At 41.5% G+C, this 12,227-nt stretch overlaps 1 protein-coding gene across 2 annotated transcripts in view; it reads right to left on the bottom strand.

Moving 5' to 3' along the window:
* ACSL1 (acyl-CoA synthetase long chain family member 1) overlaps positions 1-12,227 on the bottom strand; it is a 71,214-nt gene that overhangs the window by 12,754 nt on the left and 46,233 nt on the right. For both annotated transcript variants that reach the window (XM_027122622.1, XM_027122621.1), the window contains exons 6-15: positions 11,404-11,503; positions 11,015-11,193; positions 8,018-8,050; positions 7,808-7,859; positions 7,213-7,286; positions 5,742-5,819; positions 3,863-3,997; positions 2,031-2,165; positions 1,096-1,191; positions 143-215 (exon numbers count right to left, since the gene is read on the bottom strand). In XM_027122622.1, coding sequence (XP_026978423.1) covers positions 143-215; positions 1,096-1,191; positions 2,031-2,165; positions 3,863-3,997; positions 5,742-5,819; positions 7,213-7,286; positions 7,808-7,859; positions 8,018-8,050; positions 11,015-11,193; positions 11,404-11,503 — 955 coding nt within the window. The remainder of the gene's footprint in view (positions 1-142; positions 216-1,095; positions 1,192-2,030; positions 2,166-3,862; positions 3,998-5,741; positions 5,820-7,212; positions 7,287-7,807; positions 7,860-8,017; positions 8,051-11,014; positions 11,194-11,403; positions 11,504-12,227) is intronic.

A 12,227-nucleotide genomic window follows, 5' to 3' on the forward strand; every position in this document is an offset into this window, starting at 1 on the left:
CAGGGCCCCCTGGTTTCCAAGATTGTTGACCCCAAGGCCTAATCATCAGAGACACAGCACTTGTTTAAGTTGGTTTATTAACCCAATTCCACATTCCAATGCCAAAAGTAAGATCCCAATAAGGAAAGTCCTGCCATCATACCTGCGGTCCAGTCCCCAGGCACAGTCAGGCAGCACCCGGCAGTGCACTCGGTCTGTCCATAGCCTTCGTAGAACTGGGTCACCAAGAGGTGGGACAGGAAGAGAGGGGGACAGTCACACCTCTGCTGGAAGTGCTCAGTAACTGAGTTCCTCTAGCTCGTTTGGTAACCTCAGCCCATACACTACAACACGCTTTATTACAGCACCCAACGTATTCACCCACGTAGGAGACAATGCCATTCACAGGTCACGCCGTGCACCACCTGCCCAGGGACTCACTCGCTCCGTCGGCTCGCCTACTTATCACCCAGTCTCTGCTGGCTCCCCCTCCCCCTTAAGAAAGGGTCTCTGCATGCTTTGCAGGTCGCCTTATCACTTACTGCCAATCCCCATGCCCTCACACCTGATCTAAAGGCATCTTCTGTGCCTCACCCTAGAGAAAATCACCCAGCGGTAGATACAAATGCATATTCTGCCTGGGGTAAAAGATATATACAGGCACACTTCATTTTATTCGCTTTGCAGATACTGCATTTCTTACAAATTGAAGGTTTGTGGCAACGCTGCGTTGTCAGATGACGGTTAGCAATAAAGTATTTTTAAATTAAGATATACACATTGCTTTTTAGACATAATACTATTGCACACTTAACAGACTACAGACTAGTGTAAACATTACTTTTATCTGCACCAGGAACCCAAAAAGTTCACGTGACTGGCTTTACTGCGATATTGGCTTTGTTGCAACATTGGCTTTACTGCAGTGGTCTGGAACTGAACCTGCTGTATCTCCGAGGTGTGCCTATACCCCTTTCTCCAAGCAACCTAGGAATAACATGATCTTCCAAACAACAATACGGCACATGGAGGAGAAGAAGAGTGCCTTTTGGAAAGCAGACTCCTGGGCAGGACTCGGTCCGAGACCAGGGGTGGGTGCGGAGGGAGGCGCCTCACCTGGCAGCCCAGCGCGGCTCTCAGGAAGGTCAGCACGGTGGCGGACACGGGCGCTGCTCCTGTGATCATCAGCCGTACTTTTCCTCCCAGGCTCGACTTGCAAGGCAGGGAGAGGGGAGAGGGTGAGGGGCAAGTGACTGGAAGGTGGCGGGCTTCTCAAAGATTCCTTCTTGGAACCCCGATACTCTAACCCACCAGCTCCTTGTCTGCAGGCTGCACAGAACTCACTGCGCCCGACGACGCACAGGCACCCCAAGGGGGACACCTGACTGGAGTTTGGTTCCACCCGAAACCACTCCATTCACTCTCGACAGGTGTGGAAAATAAAGCAACACCTCTATACCTGCAGGTGTTTTAAGGAATTAGAACAAGAGTGTCATGGGTTTATAGCAACCACCACCTTCTGGGGGACATAATATTATTCCGTATTCTTTATCACTCATGCCTAAAAAAATACCTCAAGAGTTCCAGAACGGTAAAACAAAATGGAGAATCAGAAAGGCTATGCTACCTGATTCCTGTTCTGCCCTGGATAGCTAAACACTGTTCAGATTTATCTTGGACACTGAGGTTTTGCTAATGGCTTTGTCCTTAGTTTTTAGAAATGTGCCAGAAATTCTCCCTCTCACCTTCTCTTTTAAAAACAGTCCTCACACAATATAGGGGTAGGGGATTAAGAGGTACAAACTATTAGGTATAAAATAAGCTACAAGGATATATTGCACAACATGGAGAATATAGCCAATATTTTATAATAACTATAAATGGAGTATAATCTTTAGAAATTGTGAATTACTATATTGTACACCTGTAACTTATATAATATTGTACATCAACTATACTTCAATTGAAAAAAAAAAAAAAGAGCCCTCACAGAAAGTTTGAAACGCAAAGGCGTTTACATGACAAATAACCGTTGTGAGTCAATGTGCTACCTGTATTTTGTGGAAGATCAACTTATCCCACAGGCTGTTGTTTCTAATGATGCCACTGCGAAGCTCGGCTTCTTTCCTCCTGGAGGCAAAGTCCAACAGCCATCGCTTCAGCGTGGTGTTTGCCTGAGCAAAAATCTAAGTCAAGAAGCAAGAAGGTTTCACAATAAGTAGGATGGCGAGATACTAAGAAGTCAGATAATAACAAGTGTCGGTAAAAATGTAGAGAAATTGGAACCCTCATACACTGCTGGTGGGAATGTAAAATGGTGCAGCTGCTTTAGAAAACAGACCGGCGGTTCCTCAGTTAAACACAGAGTTACTGTACGACTAGCAATTCCGCTCCTAGGCACATACCTGAGAGAATGAAAACACATGTCCACACAGCCTCTTGCCCGTGAATGTTCACAGCAGCATTATTCATAATAGCCAAAAAGCAGAAACAACCCAAATGCCCATCAATGGATGGATGGATAAATAAAACGTGTTGTATCCATGCAGTGGAATATTATTTGGCCATTAAAAGGAATGAAGTATGGATGCATGCTATGACATGGATGGACCTTGAAAGCATACTAAGCAAAAGAAGCCAGCAACAAAAGAATATTGCATGATTCCATTCGCATGAAAATCCAGAATAGGGGAATCTATAGATTCAGAAAGTAGATGAGTTTTTTGGGTGGTGGAGGGAGGTAGCAGGGTGGAGGATGATACCACATCCTTTTTGAGGTGATAAAAATGTTCTAAAATGGACTGTAATGATGGTTGCAGAACTCTGTGAATGAACTCAAAACCTTTGAATTGTACACTTAATGGGTGAATTGCATGTAATGTGAATTATATCTCAATAAAGCTGTTTTACAGTTTTTTAAAAAAGAACTATTAAGAAAATGAGAAGGTTGGCACTTCCCTGGTGGCGCAGTGGTTAAGAATCTGCCTGACAATGCAGGGGACACAGGTTCGATCCCTGGTCCAGAAGATTCCACATGCCGCAGAGCAACTAAGCCCATGCGCCACAACTACTGAGTCTGCGCTCTAGAGCTCGCGTGCCACAACTACTGAACCCATGTGCCACAACTACTGAGCCTGCACGCCACAGCTACTGAAGCCCGCGTGCCTAGAGCCCACGCTCCACAACAAGAGAAGCCACTGCAATGAGAAGCCCACGCACCACAGCAAAGAGTAGCCCCCGCTCATCGCAACTACAGAAAGCCCGTGGGCAGCAACGAAGATCCAACGCAGCCAAAAATAAATAAATTAAAAAAAAAAATGAGAAGGTTCTCATAGATGATGAAGGCCATGTCTCAAAATAAAGAGTATTAGAATTGCCCAGTCCAAATTCATTCTGGAGACTGCTCACACCACACGGGTCCTGCCCCAGCTGTGGGGTCTGTGCTCTAAAGGCTCACCATCTCCTCTCGGTCCCTGGCTGGGTTTAGCCGCGTCTCTCAGGGTGGCTAAGTAAGTAATACTTTTCATGCAGTGGGGCTTTACAATTTATAAAGCCTTTTCATATGATGTAATTAGCATCTTTATGAGATGGAGGACGTAACAGTCCACTGTAAAGATGAGAAAACAGAGGCTCAAAGAGTTTATCATGAAAATAAAACAAGCTCCACCTCACACCTGTATTGTGCCTTCCAGTTGACAAGGTGTGTCCACGGGCACTTTCTCTTATAACCGTCACTCACAGCTCTGGGAGGTAAAAGCACTCAGCTTTATTAGCAGAGGGGTAAACTGCAGTCCCTCGAGAGAGTAAGGGCAGCGGCCATGGTCACACATGGTCTTGGACTCAAGGTCTGGACCTCTGCCCCTTCTCTTCGCTTGGCACTTACTCGGTCAAACATCCGGTTCAGCAGTCTGGGGACCACAGGGAAGACGGTGGGTTGAAGGGTCTTGAGATCATCCATAAGCAGCCTGATGTCTCCTTGGAAAAATCCTATTTTAGCTCCGTGACTCAGCATCAAAAACTAGAGAGGTAAATGGAAACATCCAACATGTCATCATTGCAGCAGGCATCACACAACACACACAGACACACAAGGCTCCAGTGTTAGCATTTCAGACCAGCTTCCAGAAATCATAAAGTTCCTAAATGTAGGGAGCTTTTAAAACAACGTGCTTGCGTCCTTGTACAACACGGGCATGTGGCATCGCTCTCGATTATCCTGAAGATAAAAGGACTAGTAAGAAACCAGGGAATGTGGTTTTCAGTGATTATCAGAGAGCTTCTGCTATTTTAGCTTCAATAATAAATATCTGCTGAATGAATGACATGGTATGCGATAATCCAAGTATTTTTAGCCTTCTAGAAACTTTAGGTCTAACTTATTCTCATCAGAAAAACTTAGCTACTTGCCTTAGCTTTTTAAAGTCTCATCTCTTCTATCTGAATCTAACTAAAAAATTCCGAGTAGTCAGAATACGTTGCGGCTGAGGCACTAGGCCATCTGTACCGCAGCAGTTTGCATTCAGCTGTAACCTAGTGCCTGAATTTTTTCCTGTCTGATGCAAGCTGCACTGGCAAGCCACAGGCACTTGACAAAGAGTCTGCCTGTTTTAAATTTTAAAAAGAAAGAGAGATTCAAGAGATGATGCAACGGAAGTACAAACGGTCTCAGGCTTGAAAGCAGAAACAACTAGAAAGGTTCATTGTTTAAAAATTAAAGCTCGGAGGTTTCTGTTCAGTGTGGCCTGCCTCCTGGGCACACTTTGAAAACTAGTTCCACTGTCAACACCTCTGCAATCACTCTGTAAACTCACAAGGTCTCCTGAGGCGTGCAGGAGACACAAGTATCTGATGGAAGATCCTTGATCCTTTGGGGGAAGTGAATCCTACAGGGCAGCAGCTAGTCAAAGGGCCGGGATTTTATCAGCTGCCCCGCTCTCTCTAACACCTGCCCAGTACCTGCAACACAGCTGGTGCCCCGTGAACATTCATTAAATGAGTGAGCAGTGCTCACTGCTTCTCCTATAAGCATACAATCCAAAACTGTCCAAGAAGGAAAAAAGATGGTTCTTGGTCAGTTTTTAAATTAGTCACACACTCGTGTATGAGGAGCTCAGGCAGAGGTCAGCTAAAGGTCATCCCGCTTTGCCAAAGGCACTTGGAATATTGCTGAAAAAATTAATCTGGAATCAACTTGTGCCTTATGAACAAGCAGTCAAAAATAGAGACTTCCCTGGCGGTCCAGTGGTTAGGACTCCGTACCTTCCACTGCAGAGAGCACGGGTTCGATCGCTGGTCGGGGTACTAAGATCCCAGAAGCCGTATGGCGTGGCCCAAAAAAAAAAAAAAAATAGAGACTTCTTACAGAACTGAAGCCTCACCAGCCTTTGTGGGATGGTATTCATAAAAATTCTACATTCACAGCTCATCTTTCTGAATTCACGTCCATATTCGTGTCCTTCAAAAGTCTGAGCTTCCAATTTTAAAATGAGTATTAAAGTTCAAGTATCTGGACCCAGAAAAAAAATTATACTCTTAAATAATTAGCTCAATTTCTAAAATGGGCCTGAGCAAAGAACTCTCTACGTAGAGGACAGTCTGCACACTCAAACTTATCTGCGTGAACCACTCATGCATGTGTGCAATGGTAAAAATGAAATGTCTGCGTCACTAGCATTCAAGACAAGTGCTTTCTGTAAAACACAACAACTTAGCAGAACACAACCAAACACATATGCACAAACAAAATAAAACTCAGTGCCTACCTCTACAACTTTCTCAAACATGTGGGCGAGAGGCAAGAAAGAGATCAAAGTATCATCTGAGGAAGCAACGAATGCACCCTGGAAAGCAAAGACACCAGACAGGCAGAAAAGCATTAGCATTTCCAGGAATTTTCCATTTTATTATTATAAATTACAAATTATTAATCTTAATATTAACATTAACTGTAAACATTTACTTCAATGATTCATGAATTTTAAGTTTTCTTTGAAGGTCAATAAGGAAATTAAAATTTCACTTGGTAAGGTACTAAATGTTGAACTCTGTTTAGAAAGTATATACGGAAAGGATTAAGAAAGTGTAAGTATAAGTGAAAGTGAGATTGAGCTTCTGCAGTCGCCAAAGGTGCCCATTCCCCGAAACCATTAAGCACAGGCTCCTACCACAAAAAGCAGACCGTATGGAGCCCTCCCAGAGACATGTAATTTGCAAAAGCAAATTATGTAAAAGTGTGCAAAGGATATGAGGGAAAGGCATTCATTATATTATTCAATAAGTACTTTTTTAAACGGCAAGTTTGAAATAGACCTTTGGTGTTACAGACTGAATTGTGACCATCCCCCTCAAAGTTATATGTTAAAGCCCTAGCCCCCAAAGTGACTGTATTTGGAGACAGGGAAGGTCATTAAGGTTAAATGAGGTCATGAGGGTGGGGCCCTGATCCAATAAGGCTGGTGTCCTTGTAAGAACAGGAAGAAACACCAGAAACCTCTCTCTTGTTCTCCGTATGCAAACAGAGGAGAGGTCGGGGGAGGGGTGGTGAGGGGCCTGCGGTCTACAAGCCAAGAAGGGAGCCTTCACCAGAACCAAACCTGCTGGCACCTCAATCATGGACTTCTACCCTCCAAAACTGTGAGAAAATACATGTCTGTTGTTTAAGCCATCCAGTCTGCATTATTTTGTTGCGGCAGCCCAGGCAGACTAAGATACTTACAAAGCAAACTTTAAGATTATAGGAAGTAACTAAAGTTTGAGGCTTTAATCCTTCTTATAAAGTGGAAGCCAAATCCAATCAAGCATAATAAATAATAAAAACGATAATAATCCAAAAAACCTTCAGCAGCATTTAACATTTCTTTGTCAACTTAAAGAAATTAATTCTTTTCCATACTAAAATAGGAGATAAAAACAAGAGAGTCAGTTCTTCTCTGTCCTTTCCTGGAAACATTTATAGAGCAGTATCCAAATAAAGTTTTACCATATAAAAGATGGAATAAATTCTATCTGTCAATTCATCCTAACGGTCACAGCAGGAGTTGGGGATTAGGTCCACAGTGAAAACTATTTGGGAGAAGGTGAATGTACGAAAGCTCAGACCTTATCTGTATTTCAGACAGTGTTTCAAATACAGCCCATGCCTAACATGATAGTAGGGCTTTTACCACCTTCATTCTTGAGGACTGATGCCAACCAATGGATATGAAGAAAGATGACAATATCCCCAAAGTTTACCTCTGTCATTTTAATAAATGCTGAACAATCGCTCACTACATTTCGATGGGTGATCAGTGCTCCTTTGGGGTTGCCTGTGAACACATATGAACAGAACAAAGTTAGAGGACAGAAACTCCATCCAAGAATGATGGACATGACAGAAGCCCAGAAACCCCATATCATTAGAGCCTCTGATGCCTGTAGTGTGAGGTACACCCATGAAAGCCAAAAGTTAGTCACATTAAATTCCTGAGCCATCTGCAATCCTTTAAAATGAAACTTATTATCTTAAACCATCTTTACTAATATGGGCAAGTTTTAGAGGGTGTGTGTAGCAGTAAGAGAAGAAAATCCAGCAATTTTATTTCTGGAAACCATGGACACACTTTGTCCCAGGAAGATGGGTGATCCTACCTACTGTGACCTTTCATAAATGTTTGAGGACGTGCTCAGATTCTGGGAACGTCTTATAGAGCTACCGTAAGACAGGCTTGAACACTTCTGTCTCTTCTAGTTCTAGTCCATCTATAGCTCGAATAAGTCATCCACAAGAAGAGGCAGGGAATATACACTTCCAGATACCACTGAGAAACAATTCCTTTTCAAAACTGACCTGTAGTGCCACTTGTGAAGCAAATTATTGCAACATCTTCAGGTGCTGGAGGCTGCAGCATATTAAAAAAAAAAAAAAAGCCAGTATAAATCAGAATAGAATAGAAAACTAAGTCATAAGATAATCACTCAAGATTTCTACTAGACTCTGAGCTGATTAGACACGGAAGCTACACAGAGGCTGGGGCAGGGTCGCACATGGTGCACTCACCTTGGGTTTCCGTCTGTTGGCTCTTCCCAGGTCCTTAAAGAGAAGAGAAAAAAAAAATCTTAAATGGAAACATTTTCTAACTGTAAAGAACAAAAGTCACATCAAGTCAGTTCAAGGTGACTTTTCTGTGGGATTCGCTCCCAGCTGACTCAAAGACAGCACACATTTCAAATTAAATAAACTACAGCAATTTTCATTAACCTGAACCCAAATACTTACCCATCGTTCTAAGAAGCCATTTTCTGGTTGTTTTCTCTCTTATATAAAACTATATCGATGGTATTAGGACTGGCCTTTGAAACAGGATTTATTCAGAAGACAGGAATCCAAGTCTTTTACACGTTCTTCTGGTTTCCACTCCCCTATCACAGCCTTTAACAAAGCCCAGCTCTGCACCGTAATCAGAGAACCACAGCTGCTCTGTAACCTTCCAAAACCAGAGCTCAGCACAGATATGTGATCACCCCATTCTGCAGAACTGACATCTTCAATCTGGAGAGAGAAAATCAGTCTCTGCCAGACTTAACTGGTGGCCATTCTGGAGAGGCTCAACTATCTGTATTCCCCACATGGATCAGAGCAAGGATTGGGGCATCTCCGATTATAAAACAGGCCACGACAGAAGCTCTAAGACCACTTGCGAATGGCTATGAAGGTTAAGAACAACAGATTCATTTCTGAGGCACGGCATTTCCCAAAGGCGGACTCCTAGTTACTACCAAGGGCTAATTCTGATGGTGTTACTTCATGAAGGTGTCTCCATGACCACTTTAATATCTATTAATTTTTTTTAATGAACTATTAATATTCTTTTCCTATGAAAATCGAACAGCTTGAGTGAGCATGTGGAATGAGCATGCCTAGAAATAAATGGAAATTAGATGGGTGGGCTCAGGGCTCAGTGAGTTTCTACCCAGCATACAGTTTTAAACAGTTTTTAATCCTAATCACACTTTAAATTATATATATAACAGACCACTAATTAAAAATAGGAACATTGACATCCAAATAGAAGTCAACTAAGAGTTAAAGTAACGATAATTCCACCAATCTTTTTTCTAAAATAATCTTTATCAGATCCAAATTTCCACTCATCTTTTTAAAATTCTTACATTAACTTCTTAAGATCTCTAATTCTTCAAAAATTGATGTTAAGTAAAATAAAGCAAGTTATATGCAATTAGACTTTTAATTTATTAGAAAAAAATTATCCAAATTACTCCATTATTTGCCAAGAAAGTTTCATAGCCTGAAGCCTGACTTATGTCATTATTTAGGAAAAAATACAGCTATTATAAAAATTAAAGTTGTCATCTTTAGGTTCCAAATGCCAAAATAAAAAAAAACCATAAACAGAAGGAAAACTGAATTCTACTTAATGAAGTATTTGGGAGTGATAAAATTTGTACCCTACTGAAAATGAATAAAAAAGACAAATCAGTGAAGTGAATAAAGAGATAGAATGATTAATCTGTGATAAAGCAGATATATTAAAATGTTAATTGTAGACTCTTGGTGGGATATAGTGGTCTACTGCTCAATTCTTTCAACTTATTTGCATATTTGAAAATTTTCATAACAAAATATTGGAAAAAATGCAAAAATACCAATGTTTCTATTTTTGATGCTATAAAAATAGACATTAATAAAAATTAGATCACATGATCAACCAAAAAGTTAGTTTTAAATTCATTGCTTAAAAATTTAATATTTTGCTTATAAAAATTTTAAAAACCCAATATGAATCATATTATACAGGTAAGTGTAAAACAATGTCTTTTATAAATATTTTAATATAAACTTTACATTATAATCTTTGGTCATTTACTTATCTAAATTTTAATCTTAAGATTACTTCTTTATCATACAGAGCAGTCAAAAAAGACAAAAAAATGCTTGTGTATGTGTCTGTGTGTGGTGGGGGCAGCAGGAAGAGGAAAAATGGGGGAAAAGATATAATTATGAAATGGGGTTACAAGTAAAAAAATACAAAAATAGGGAAATGCTAGGTGAAAATCTAGTTAAAAACCCAATTTAACAATTCAGCATATCCATTAGCTCTTATGGACTCCTGTTGTATGCTATCGTGTGTGTGTGTGTGTGTGTGTGTGTGTGTGTGTGTGTGAGTGAGAGAGGCAGAAGCTCTGACAGAACAAATGACAGATTCTCTGTGACAACTAAGTTCCCCAGGAAAGGTTTTATAGATCCTTCCTCGTAGCTCAAATTCTTGATAGAAGGAGAACTGTAAATAAAATTCAAAACCCTATTTTTATAACAGTTCCAGGAAAATATTTATAACATTTTCAGAAAGAGAATGACTTATTCTACTGAATCTATTACTTCCCGTGATGTGCACATAATAACAAGGGCCTCCTCTTGCCCAGTTCTGGATTGAAGTTTAATCCAAAAACTGGGGAGACTAGCTTCTTGTAGGATCCGATGTCAAACAATCAATTAAAGTATGGACCACACTCATTTTCCTAGAATGGTTACCTTTAAAGTTGTGATTAAGGTGAATCTTAAATATAATACAAGAATAAATCAAATCAAGCCTCTTATGCTAGAAATTCACCAGGACCCTATAAAAGCAACCTGGGGAAAGGAATAACGAGGCAGATTTCTATGTCTGGCTCCGTTTAAGAGATAAATCAGTGAGTAAAAGGTGTTAAAGCCTAAAGAGGACATACAAACTTAAATCTCTGGCTGAATCTGAAATTCCCATTTCCAGCATTTATTGGCATGGCTTGTCAGTGCTCTAGAGTGAGTATGTGAGCACTGCAGCTCGCCTGATGAGAACACTTCCTGTAAAGTGTGATGGATTACCACTGGGCATGCGGGTAGAATTCTTCTTTCCAGTAATGAGACAGAGATCTCTGCTCTCCATCTTTTACAGGACCAGCCAGAGTTGGGACTTTGTGGCCGCACTGGACACCACATTTGAGCCAAAATGACCTCAGGGAAACCCTGCAGTGAGGTGGGCAGGGCAGGGTGACTCACCTCCATCGCCTTCAAGCTGATGAGCTCCACCCCGCACTTCTTGCCTCGGTCAGACAGATTACTGCCATAGGAGTCCATGAGAACGATAGTTTTAAGGGATGGTGTTAATTTATTTTCTACACCTTCTAATAAGAGGATGGCCTTCCCTGGCTTGTCCACAAAAACCAGAGAGAGTTCAGCTGGAAGTGAAGAGACACAGTGAGGAACCAGCTCTGGGATACTAAAAGCTTGACTGTAACATCTGACACCAGGTTAAGTACTACATTTTTGAATAGGAGGGTAGATGTACATTTAAATGGAAAAATCCCTATCATACCATGTATCAGCAAATGTAGTCTCTGTGTCTAACCAATAACTATGCCAAGTGCCCCTAAAGGCCGCAAACATACCTTTGTTGATGATGTAGGTAATTGCTTCTGTTCCGAGGGTGTCGTAGAGGGGAACGATCACCATCGAATAAGCAAAGCATCCCTGTTCAATGATCACCCACTAAAGAAAACGTAAAGATCAGGGTGAGAAAATAAGATACTGTGGAACCACTCCAGGGAAAACAATACTCTATAGAGATTCAACATGGAAACACCAGATGTAGCAAAACTGACATCTGTGTATCTACTACTATGTGCCAGGCACCAAAGGGATTCCTAATGAGAGCAAAACACTTGCTCACTTCTTAAAAGAAAAGTACAATTTGCCTGAAAATTTGAGGCAAATATGTGAAAAGAGAATGAACAGCATGAGAGTGACGGGCTCAGAGGCAAGACAGCCTGCAGTAGGCCTCCTTGGTTGGGGAGGTAACCGAGCTTGCCCTTTTCAAGAGCAGCACGATTTGGACAGGTGGAAAGAAAGGTAAGGGAACTCTGGGAGCCGGGACTGTGAGATCAAAGCGGGGAGGGTAAAGGGAGACCCAAGAGGGAAGAGATATGGGAACATATGTATATGTATAACTGATTCACTTTGTTATAAAGCAGAAACTAACACACCATTTTAAAGCAATTATACTCCAATAAAGATGTTAAAAAAAAAAGCAGGGAGGGTAGTCCAGTGGGTAAGAATCTGCCTTCCAATGCAGCCGTCGCAGGTTCGATCTCTGGTCAGGGAACTAAGATCCCACATGCCGCGGAGCAACTAAGCCCACGTGCCACAACTACTGAGCCCGTGTGCCACAACTAGAGAGAAGCCCGTGTGCTGCAATGAAAGATCCTGCATGCCG

This window comes from Aethalodelphis obliquidens, unplaced genomic scaffold, assembly GCF_003676395.1.
Source record: "Aethalodelphis obliquidens isolate GAN/ISIS:26980383/991018 unplaced genomic scaffold, ASM367639v1 scaffold25, whole genome shotgun sequence".
In the NCBI taxonomy this organism is placed as follows: domain Eukaryota; kingdom Metazoa; phylum Chordata; class Mammalia; order Artiodactyla; family Delphinidae; genus Aethalodelphis; species Aethalodelphis obliquidens.